The sequence below is a fragment of the Microcaecilia unicolor genome, chromosome 3 (assembly GCF_901765095.1).
Source record: "Microcaecilia unicolor chromosome 3, aMicUni1.1, whole genome shotgun sequence".
Taxonomy (NCBI): domain Eukaryota; kingdom Metazoa; phylum Chordata; class Amphibia; order Gymnophiona; family Siphonopidae; genus Microcaecilia; species Microcaecilia unicolor.
The window spans coordinates 363,555,387-363,567,958 of record NC_044033.1 but is presented as its reverse complement, the minus strand read 5'-3'; the positions used below and the strand labels follow the sequence as shown (position 1 = coordinate 363,567,958).

The 12,572-nt window shown below is 42.4% G+C and overlaps 1 protein-coding gene across 2 annotated transcripts in view; it reads left to right on the top strand.

The window, feature by feature from the left end:
- The window catches only part of CEP85L (centrosomal protein 85 like), a 350,628-nt gene that overhangs the window by 241,756 nt on the left and 96,300 nt on the right, over positions 1–12,572 (top strand). For both annotated transcript variants that reach the window (XM_030198550.1, XM_030198549.1), the window contains exon 4: positions 7,097–7,221. In XM_030198550.1, coding sequence (XP_030054410.1) covers positions 7,097–7,221 — 125 coding nt within the window. The remainder of the gene's footprint in view (positions 1–7,096; positions 7,222–12,572) is intronic.

Sequence of the window (12,572 nt, the reverse complement as noted above, 5' to 3'; positions counted from 1 at the left end):
TTCTTTAAATCTAGGGCCCTGTTTACTAAGGTGCGTTAGAGGCGCTAGCATTTTTAGTACGTGCCCACAATATTCCTATGGGTACCTACACAGCACGTGCTAATTTTGTGCAAGCGCTAAAAATGCTAGCGCACAGGGTCCCTAATTTTTAATAGTCAATACATTCATTACCAAGGGATTTAAATGAGCTGTGTGCTGATGTCAGCAGCTTGGTGCTCAGTTAGCTCACACTCCAAACTCATTTGAACACAGAGCATCCAAGCACACAAAATTGTGCACAGAAGCCGCATTAAGGGGTCCTTTTACTAAAGCTTAACATATGCAAATGGACATTAGCGTGCACTAAGTGCCACGTGGCCCATAGCTAATTCCGTTAGTGCCACTAAGGTTTAGTCAGAGGGCCCCTAAGCACTTTATTACATCAGCCCCTTTGCATGCTGGGCAATACCAGAGAAACAGAATGAGCTCTGTATTTCCTCTTGTACTTTGCAAAATATTTAAAAAAAGCAGATGTACCATACTTCCTAAAGCCTGACAAATTCCAATCACTAAATTGAAAATACATTTTTTTCTACCTTTTTTTGTGTGACAGTTTTATGCTGCTGGTCATAGTCTCTTGTTCCTTCTGTGTCTTGTCTTAACTCTGTTCGCAAAGTCTCCCTTCCTGTCCATTTGCTATTTCTCTCCTCCTGCTTCTTCACTTTCTCCCCTTCACTTTCACCTTTTTTTCAATGTATTTTTCTGCCTCTCTGTCCAAATTTCACTCTTCATTCTCATCCTTAAGTTTTCAAGCTTCCTTGTCTCACTGTATCTACCTGCAGCTTTCTGTCATCTCCCTCCCTTCCCCTTTCAGCCCCCCCCCCCCGTGTCTAGTATCTCTCTTCTCTAGCTCTATGCCCTAAATAAATATATATATTCCCCAGCAAGAAAAACACTTAAACAATATGTAGGGCACTACACTAAAACATGCCATCAGTTACTGTGTTGCAGTCACCGAACTGGTGGAACGGTAGGAAGAGAAAGAGGGAAGACACTGTATGGAAGGGTAGTGCATTTCCTGTTTGTGCCTGAGAGACAGGAGTAGCCTTCTGGAGGTCTCCTGGGGGGTGTGGACCCTCAAGCAAATCTTTACTCCCCCAGACAAGAAAAAACTCTTGCTACTAAATAAGTATTAAATTCAATAAATGTTTATTCAGAGAAGCCAATATAAAGAAGCCAATAAGCAATTATTCAGATATTAAAGAAAATAAAAGCCCCAATAGAGTATAATATGTAGCAAATAAACAGAGTTTTCCCTGGGAGCTGTCAATATGTCCACCTACTAATGTAGACACACTGAGGCCCCCCATCCTTAGTTCTATTTCCTCTTATATACATTTTCTTTCCTTCTTCATTATCTTAATTACCCTTCCTACTTAATGAATATGCATCTTTCCAGAACATTCTATTCCTTTTTTGGTAAAATCCTGTTCCAGCACATTCTATCATATTCCAACTTCTATCATTTATTTGACAGTTTTCATTTGATATGGGTTGACCCATGTCCTTGGTACGCACAGTATTCCTACTAGCCCCTTCCACCTCTTGCTTAGCCTACAATTTTACCCACACCCACTTACTTCTCCTTCTGATTGTTTATCTGGATACAGCAGGTGTCTTTAGTCATAGAAGTTTTTGCCGACCAGCAACTTATCACAAGTTAGCATAGGCCAAATGTCAAACCACAAATTTCTACAGCCTTAGAGAGGTGGTTACCAGAAAAAAAAATGCTGTCTTGCAATCAGATCTGCTCCCAGCTCAAGAAAAGCAAAATAGCAATATTAAAATAAAAATTAGAAATATAGAGGGTTTGCACTGTGCTATGGCCTCTGTGATATACAGTAGTGAGAGAAAGAGAGGAGACACTGGATAGAAGAGGATGTAGAGAGAAAAAGGGGGTAATATTGGAAGGATGGAGAGAGAAAGGGAAGATGCTGGATGGGAAGGGTAGGGAGAGAGAGGGGAGATGCTGGATGGAAAGGGGGAGAGGATAAAGTTAGCAAAAGACTGGAGAATAAGAGGAAGGGGCATAGCGGAGAACAAGGATAAGGGAAAGATGAAAAGCCATAGATAGATGAAGTAAAAAGAGGGAAATTAAAGACTGGATAGTAAGAATGAATTAATTCTGGACAGAGAGGCAGAAAAGTAAATTGAAGAAAACTGAAAAAATCAGGAGGGAAAAAATGATAAAATCAAATCAGATTTAATCTTTTATACTGCTAAAATCCCCTGGACATGTTCAGTGCAGTTTACAGTAGTTAACAGACAGTTTACAAAGCGAGAGGTTCAGGTTTGTAGTTTATAGAAGAAATCTTTAGTATATATTAATATGCAGTCAGTGTGAGATGATTATTATTTGTTACATTTGTATCCCACATTTTCCCACCTATTCAATGTGGCTTACATGGAGGGGCATAATTGAACGGCGCTGGCCATCTTCGGGGCTGGCTCCGCAAAAGGGCGGTGCCAACCGTATTATCGAAGAAGATGGCCGGCCATCTTTTCTTTCGATAATACGGTTGGGGCCGGCTAAATCTCAACATTTAGGTCAAATGGTTTTTTTTTTTTTTTGTTCAATCATTTTTATTAATTTGGATATAACAATAAAAAAGGAAATTAAGTAGCATTGACTTAATAACAGTTTAACAAGTTAGAACATGTACACTGACTTATAGAAAATTATGGACAATGTTTACATCATCTCTAGAATCCCTGATGCTGTTACATTACAGGTAATTATAACTATAGGAGTAAACATATTATTAAATGTTAGAGGTGAAGAAAAGAAATTATTCTTATATTTGTAATTAGTACCCATTAATAGATGCTTGAATTATAATAATTAATGTTGATTGGATGAGTAATTGCGTATGGGAGACCAGGTTTTATTAAATGCTACAAGGGAACCGCATTTCTCAGCAGCAGCTTTTTCATATTTAGCATATAGACATACTGTATTCCACCACATATCATAAGGTCAAATGTTGAGATCGCCCGGTTTACAGATGGCCGGCTTCAAAAAAAGTGGGAAAAAATCCAAGTGCTCATCAGGGACAGCGTTTTCAGTAGTACCAGTGGGATTTGAATCGGCCACCTCTGGATTACAAGACCAGTGCTCTAATCACTTGGCCACAGCTCCACTTACTTGACTGTCCCTCCCTTTTGAATATGCCCTTCAGGTCTCTCTCAGCCAATCACAGACATGGGTCTCTCTCAGCCAATCACAGCTGTCTGTGAGTGGCTGAGAGAGAGCCCTGTCTGTGATTGGCTGAGAGAGACCTGAAGGGGCATAATCAAAAGGGAGGGACATCTAAGTAAGTAGAGCTGTAGACAAGTGCTTAGAGCACCAGTCTTGTAATCCAGACATGGCTGGTTCAAATCCCACTGGTACTACTGAAAAAGACAAGCAAAAATACTTTTGATTTAGGACGTCCCTGACGAGCACTTGGATTTTTTTTTTGATGGGAGGGGATTGGTGACCACTGGGGGAGTAAGGGGAGGTCATCCCCGATTCCCTCCGGTGGTCATTTGATTAGTTGGGGCTCCTTTTTGAAGTTTGGTCATGAAAAAAAAGGGACCAAGTAAAGCCGGTGAAATGCTCGTCAAGCCTGGCTTTTGTTTCCCCATTATCGGGTGAAGCCAGCCATCTCGTGAGCACACCCCCATCCCGCCTTCACTACCATACCGACACGCCCCCTTGAAATTTCGCCGGCTCCGCAACGGAAAGCAGTTGAAGCAGGCCAAAATTGGCTTTCGATTATACCAATTTGGCTGGTTTCAGGAGATCGCCCGCCATCTTCCGATTTGTGTTGGAAGATGGCCGGCGATCTCTTTCGAAAATAAGCTGGTTAGTGCCAGAGATACGATTGCAGACTCCGGTGTAAACAAATACAGAGTGATGTTGAGATAAGATAAGGTTCATGTGGTATTGGGGCGTCGTACACGGAAGAATTGTGTTGTGTCCATACTGTGTTTTGGTTTTATTTGTGTCCATACTGTGTTTTGGTTTTGTTGTGTCCATACTGTATTTTGGTTTTGTCGTGTTGCAGACAACGAGTTTGAAATATTCAGTAAGTGAAAGATAGCAGGTTTGCAATAAACAGTATGCTTTTTCCATGAGGGGTGAAGAACAGGTTTTTTGAGATTAGATTCGTTTGAGATAAGCTTGTGGTATGGTTATCACGACCCTGTCATTGTGAGCTGGGAGGATCTGTTGACTTACAATGTGGTCATCTTAGAGATCCTCTCTCTGCAAGTTATTGGATCTTATATCAGTTTTTGGGAATCAGACCTTTCCTGTATTGTAGATAGTTATTCTCTGATCTTAGGGTTGATGGCAGGGAGTTCCATAGAGTTGTTCCTAGTACTCAGAATAGCGAGTTAAATATTTTCTGGAACTGAAACCCTTTGAAGGTGGGTGGGGATAAGACTAGGTGTTGGCGGAGTCTTTCTGAATGGATCAGCCTGGGAGAGATCATGTTGATCAGTAGTTGAGACATAGTTCCATGAATAATTTGGAAAAATAGGCAGGCAGCTTGGAAGATTCTTTGGGCTATAGGGAGCCAGTGCAATTTTACAAGGTGCCAGGATATGCTACTGAATTTGTTGTATCAAAAGTCTAGTAGAGTCTAGCAAAGCAGAAATCAAGGTTTAAGAAGTGAGTGGAAGTTTTTATGCCCATGATGAATGAGGGGGCTACTTTAGGTTGACTTAGCTTGTAAGCAATCAACAACGGAGTGACCCTGACATCTTTTGAGGCTTTTCCTCCCCAAAAAACTTTTTGAGTATCACCACATTGACGAATAGTCATTGGATCATATTATGTTGATTTGTTAGGATAACAGTGCCAAACTCTGTGTGTGTATATCCAGAAAAAGGAGGACAGATTGAACCAGTCTGGGTTTTACTTCCATTGCTTTCACTGGAAGCAAAACCCAGACTGGATCAATGTGTCCTCCTTTTTCTGGAGCGATATCGTAACCCTACTCTCCTCCAGATCTGCACCTTGCGGTAACAGGCATTGCTGCCCCCCACCCTCCAGGCCCTTGCAATGAATGGATCTCTCTTATTACCTTTTCTCATGGTATGGTGCTGGGCTGGTGTGGTGACACCTAGGGGCTCATTTTCAAAGGACTTGGACTTAACAGAGTTCCATTGGTTACTATGTTTCATTTTCGAAAGAGAAAAACAACTGAAAAGTGTCAGAAAGCACCATTTGGATAGATTCTTCTTAGAATGTCCAAATCGGTATTTTCAAAACCTGTTTTGCAGATATCTATCTATGCATTTTATCTGCAGTGCATCCAAATCACAAGGAGGAGTGTTGGAGGCATTTTGAAGGTGAGATTAGGGTGGGCTTAGGGCGTGCCAAACTCTTGGATGTTTTACAGCCATAATGGAACAAAACCAAAATGTATAGGACAAACACTTCAGTGTTTTGGTCTAGACCTGTTTTCAGAATGAATAATGCATAAAAGGTTCCCTAAATTACCAGATGACAACTGGATCATGGATGACCCCCCCTTACTCCCCCAGTGGTCACTGACCCCTCCAATCCCCCTCCCAAAATGTGAATAAAAGTAGTACTCACCAGCCTCTATGACAGCCTCAGATGTTATAGTCAGGTCCATTAGAGCAGCATGCAGGTCCCTGGAGTAGTGTAGTGGGCGGTACAGTGCACTGTAGACAGGTGGACCCAGGCCTATACCTTCCCCTACCTGTTACACTTGTGGTGGAAACTGTGAGCCCTCCAAAACTCACTAAAAACCCACTGTACCCACATGTAGGTGCCTTCTTCACCCATAAGGGCTATTGTAGTGGTATACATTGGGGATAGTGGGTTTTGGGTGGGTATAGAAGGGCTCAGCAGAGAAGATAAGGGAGATGTGTATCTGGGAGCATTTATTTGAAGTCCCTAACAGTGCCCCCTAGCTCTCCTGGGATGTCTGGGGGACCAGTCTACTAAAAATACTGGCCCCTCCTACATCCCAGTGGCTTGATTTTCTCTGTTTTTAACTTGTACTTTTTTTTTTTAATGGCCTGAAAAGATAAGCACACAGAGCACAAAACCTTATTACAAACGGTATTTTGAGAAAAAAAATAGACATTTTGTGGTTTTGAAAATGGTTATATTTTCTATTTGTATTTTGGATGTTTAGTGCAAAATAGTCAAAGTTCGACTTAGGCGTCATACCAAAAATGCCCTTCCATGTAATTTTGTAAGTTTAAGTGTTTGAAAATACACCTCCTAGTGATTGAACCATGTAATTTGCTGTTTTGCTATGTGATCTGCTGCCTAGTGGAGACCTTTTGCCATGGGACAGAGGCAGCCTGTGGTTAATCTGTAAAGACTATCCTTTCAAATCTTTTGACAGTCCATCTGATGGTTTGATATATTATCACACTTTGTTTTCTTTTTTTCCCAAACCAGCGGAATATCTGGGTACCACTGCATTGAACCCCTCTTCCCCCCAGGTCAGACACACCCACATGCACACACACACATGTGCAGGTGCAGAGGATTTGGAAAGAATTCTGGGAGCCAGGTTCTGCATGCTTTTCCCACTTGCTCTAATGATGCAGAAGTCTCTGGGGGATCCCAGGGGGAGCCCAGTGATGCTCTTAGGGATGATGGTCATGTAGTAGGAGTAGACCTGGAGTCACCAGGCATACTATTTTAGACGTCTTGGGGTCTGGCTGCTACTACATGGTTTAGAGCAAGGTGAATATTGAGTGTGCATGTAATATATTTTATTCACCTGATGCCCTTTCCTGGGAGTTAGTCCTCCCAGAATAGAAATGTATCTGAGTTTACTCTCCGACACTGGCAGTTACAGTAATCCAGGATGCCTTTCAGAATGTCATCTCTTGAACTGAAGCATTGTGCTTGTAGTGTAAACCATACCTGGGTCATATTACCAAAAAAAGGAAGAGCTGTTCAAACTCCCAGCTTCCACCCTGCTGTGCTGGAAACTCTGTCAGGTTGAGCTCTGTATAGTAACCTCCATGTATTGTTTGTATGACCTTGGAAAGTAATTGCGCATGCATTCTTCTGCAGGGTGGGAGTGGGTCGGCTCGTCAGGCTCGCTCACCCAGAGGCCCTCCTCAAGATTTCAGCAAATGGGAATCCCTGATGAAAATCAAAGAAGGGCTCCTGAGGCAGAAAGAGATTGTGATTGATAGGTAAGTAAAAGTGCCCCATGTTTCAGATACTGGAGCGTTGTTAACAGGTGCTGTGCACAGTGCCACGGTTACTTTTGCCAGCATTGGCCAAAGAATGTTCTTTGTGTAATCAATCTGCTTCTCTACACTGCTGAGAGAGTAGGAGCAGAGAAGAGTAATAATAACTGGACGGACTGTTACTTGCACCATTGTAGTGATCACATGCAAGGTGAATAAAAGAGCACCTAGTTTGTGGGTCTTAACTCTATTATTAGCAAATAGCTCCATCATAAATCATTAGAGTAGTGGTAAATAGTTAATGCGCATCACAGGTTGATGAATAAATAAATGTATACTTAACTATCTGAATCGCTTTGTTTAGAAACCTGTTGATCAATCAGAATGCTTAAACTAATACCTGGCGAGAAAGAGACATGTTATTAAACTTTTTACAGGTTGTATATGGCTAAAGTATACAGGATGCAAACCTGCACAAGTAGCATGGCAGCTAGATTACAGTAAGTATGTTAAAGTATTAGTTACGTGTACGATATTGTAGAAAAACGAGTGCATAGATATGGGAGGAGTCTAAAGATTAATGATAGGCTGTTGGGTTTGTGATTTTAGAATTGTTTTACCCTTTCAGTGATTTGGATCCTTTTTTCAGGAAAGCAGCTGGCCCCCTGATTCTCATGAGATAAGTGTTTCAACACTAATGTTGAGTATTTCGAATTTCAATAGTTTTGAATATTTTAAATTGCAACAGAAAAATTTTGAAATAGTGGACCTATGATGATGTTAGATGAGCCATGAGCCTGAATTATAAGGAGCTCATGTGAAAAGGGTCACCTCTGATGTTCCTGAATATATTCTTTATAAGTCTGAGAATTTTTCAGGAAGGTAGCATATAAATGTTATAGATATTTATTTATTTATTCATTCATTCAAAATTTGCTATACATCTTAAGCTAACAAGTAGGACTAAGCAGTTTACAGACATGTAGACAAAGAAAGGCGCTCCATTAATCAAAGTAGGACAGAGAAAACATAGGCACAATCAAACAATTACAGGTAGAGTGCTGAGCCCAAATCGAATCCTAGCTCAAGGGCCAAAGGCTTGTAAAAAGAGCCATGTTTTGACTTTAGATTTAAAAGCTTTCAGGGAAAGTTCACTGTAAATCTTTAGAGGGAGCAAATTCCACAACGTGGGAGCAACTAAGAAAAATGCACTATCAGGCTCGTTTTCAAAAGAGATGGACATCCATCTTCCGACATACATCGGTACTTGGATGTCCATCTCTCAGAGACGTCCAAATCGGTATAATCGAAACCTGATTTTGGACGTCTCTAGCGAAGGTCCGTCGCAAGGACGTCCAAATCTCAAGGGGGTGTATCGGAGGCGTAGTGAAGGCTGGACTTGGGCGTTCCTAAGACTTGGACGTCTTTGAGCCATAATCGAAAAAAGCAGAGATGTCCATGACTGACACTTGGACGTTTTCACCCAGACATGTTTTTCTTACGAATAAGGCACAAAAAGGTGCCCGAAATGACCAGATGACCACCGGAGGGAATCAGTGATGACCTCCTGTTACTCCCCCAGTAGTCACTAACCCCCTTCCACCTTCAAAAAACATCATTAAAAATATTACATGCCAGCCTCTATGCCAGCCTCAGATGTCATACTCAGGTCCATGACAGTGCATGCAGGTCCCTGGAGCAGTTCTAGTGGGTGCAGTGCACTTCAGACAGGTGGACCCAGGCCCATACTCCCTCTACCTGTTACATTTGTGGAGGAAATGGTGAGCCCTCCAAAACCCACCAGAAACCCACCCTCTGTACTCACATCTAGGTGGCCCCCCTCACCCGTAAGGGCTAGGGTAGTGGTGTACAGTTGGGGGTAGTGGGTTTTGGGTGGCTCAGCACACAAGGTAAGGGAGCTGTGTACCTGGGAGCATTTTATGAAGTCCACTGCAGTGCCGCCTAGGGTGCCTGGTTGGTGTCCTGGCATGTCAGGGGGACCAGTGCATTAGAAATGCTGGCTCCTCCCACGTCCAAATGGCTTGCATTTGGACGTTTTAGACATGGACGTCTTTGGTTTCAAAAATCTCCGAACGTCAAAGACATCCGTATCTAAGGACGTCCAAATCCAAGGACGTCCTTGGTATTTTCGAAACGAAATATGGACGTCCATCTTTTTTCTAAAATATGCTTTTCCCAGCCTCTGGATTTGGACGTTTTACAAAGACGTCCAAATCCCAACGTAGACGTTTCTTTTGAAAATGCCCCTCCACGTCTCGTAAACTCCAAATGAGCATGAGCACGCTGGGGCCCAGACAAAACCAATCTGTGAGCACTTAGAGACCTGAGAGGACGCACCAGGGAATAGGGAACAGTCAGGGAGGAAAGATATGGTGGTACTCCCAATCTAAATGCACAGAAGACCAATATTCTGGGAGTAGAAAGGGAGGGAGGATTGTGATTGACCACTAAAAATAAATTTGTTTTAGGAGATCGAGCAGAGCAGTTGTGTAGAGCTGATGCTTTTGTAAGGCTGATGAGTGTTTGAAGAGAAAGCTTTGGGGCTACAGCGGTACATTCCTTGGGCAATAGTAAAACCTTTATACTGATCTTCCAAACCTGAGAAGCCTTAAAAAGTAATTCTAGAAATGGCACATACCAGGATGCCTATATTGTCAATTATGGGACCCCTTTACTCAGCTGCGGTAAAATGTGGTCTGCGCTAGTTTGGAATTGGCATGCACTGGGCCATTTTTTACTGTGGCTGGGAAAAACGCCTTTTTAAAAATGCAACAGTAAATGGCCATGCGCTAATATTAAAAGTCCCTTACCGCCACCCACTGACTTGGCAGAAAGGGTTCACGTTCTACTCTTGCGGTGATCGGGAAGTGAGCGCCAGTGTGGCTGCGCTGCCAGTTACCACCATGAACGCCCCCTCCCCGTGGTAGAAAATAGAAAAATATTTTCTACCATGGGAAACTGTGTGCACCAACTTCAGAATTACCGCTAGGTGCCCGCGCTACCCCTTTGGTAGTGTCAATTTGGCACATGCTACCCTTTCGTTTAGCCCTACCACTGCTTAGGAAAAGGGCCTCTGTTTGCGCTAATGCACTACGCACTATTCTATAAGGTAGCACGTGATTAACTTAGCGTGCACCTGCAAAGGGGGTGTACACATGAGCGGGCCATGGGCGTGTCCACCATCCATACTTGCATCTTGTAGGGTACTGTCAGATGTGTGTGTTGAGTGTCACTTTTAGGGACACCCACATATTTATTTATTTATTTATTTAAAAAAAACATTTATACCACCTATAACTAGGTGGTGTACAAAAAAAGCATTCACATCATACTTAATACAGATGCATATACAAACAAGACAATCCACACTACAATTCTATCTTCATAAAATTATAAAAACACAGACACAAACAGTTGCATTTTCAACAACTGTCTGAATTGTGTTCTACTAGTACATTGCGGAAGCTGACCAGATAATGCATTCCACAGTAAGATTCCAGCAGGAGCAAAAGCTGAGGTTTGTTTCTCTAGGAATGGAGGAGTATCCTAGTGGATGACTTTGATCCTGGGGAACTGGGTTTAATTCCCACTGCAGCTCCTTGTGACTCTGGGCAAGTCACGTAACCCTCCATTGCTCTAGGTACAAATAAGTACCTATATATACTATATAAACTGCTTTAATGTAGTTGCAAAAAAAACCCACAGAAAGGCAGTTTATCAAGTCCCTTTCCCTACATAACATAGTTGCATAAGTATATCAATTGAGAATCGGATAGCAGTCTCTGATCTCAGTGCATGCCTTGGATAGTAAACAGTCAAAACCTGCTTCAAGTAAAACGGAGCACCAGCAAACAAAACCAGATGCATAATTGTCAGTTTCTTAAATTGAATTCTTTGCAAGACAGGTAGTCAATGTAGTTGTTTAACATAGATGTTACATGGGAAAACTTTGCCACCCCCATTGTTATTCTAGCAGCCGCATTCTGAACTACCTGCAATTAGGCCTGCTGTTCACTTGGTGTAAATGGGGATGTCTTCCTTTTGAGTGCATCGATATGGGTTCACGCTAGTATTCTATCATAGAATCAAAGAGATACATCTTTTGTTGGCAGAGGCTCAGAAGAATGGGATTCTTAGTAATAAAGAGATGAAATATCTAGATAGACAGTTTCCTAAGATACCGAACATTTATTTTGTCCCTAAAATCCACAAGGACAGGAAGAAGCCCCCGGGATGCCCCATAGTCAATGGCAGAGGATCTATGCTCGAACCTATTTCCCAACATGTAGATCATCTTCTCTGTCAGGCTGTCCCTAGGATTAAATCCTACATTAAAGATACTACTCATTTGCTACAACAATTGGAGAACATTCACATTCCTTCTGATGTCCAAGTGAGTTTGGTCACCTTAGACGTAGCCGCCCTTTATACCAATATTCCCCAAGCAGCGGCTCTGCAATTAATTCATGATCAAGTTCAGCAAGGTGATCATTCTATCGAGAAGAATACATTTTTGAATCAGCTTGCTAAGAAAGTGATCATGAATAATTATTTTGTATTTCAGCAGCAATTTTTTCTGCAGATCAAGGGAGTAGCGATGGGGGCGACTGTGGCCCCCACCATAGCTAACCTCTAAATGGCACAGTTTGAAACTCAGTATGTATACAATTGTAGATTTGCTCCTGCCATTCTTATTCTTTCCTCCTTTGGCTCTGACCATTTGTTGAGCTGCTCCGAGACATAGGGCCAATTGAAACCATATTTATAGCTCTTCCAAGGTACACTTACATAACCTGCTTACAGGACTGGAAGAGATCGCAACTTATGCACTAAGGCCTGTTGTGTGCCTCTTACATCTACAAAGAGGTGTTAAATAGGGCTTTTCCTTGTCATCAAGCAGATGCAGCCATTACAGATGGGTTGTGTCCATCAACCAGCAGAGGGAGATAGAGAGCACACTTTTTTCAGTGCCTAATAGCCAGCTACCTCCACTGCCTCTCTTCAGTATTCTCTATCTCCCCTAGCAGAGTGGCTGCAGCTTCTTTGAGCTCCATCTGAAATCTGCCTGGAGGTTGCTCCTGTGCTTTTGCCAGTTGTTAGCAGGGGTGTTGGAGGCTATAGCAGCTTCACTTTAAAGGCACATAGGTTCGCCCTTTCCCTGCCTTACCCATACCTCCGTAGATGTGGACACATTGCTTAGCTTTCCCTGTCCTTCCCCACCAACAGTGGATGCAGGCACATAGGTTCGCCCTTTCCCTGCCTTTCCCACTCACCTGAGCCTCCGGAGTTCTATTTACCTCTGCTTTCCTCACAGCGTTAAAAAAAAAAAAAAA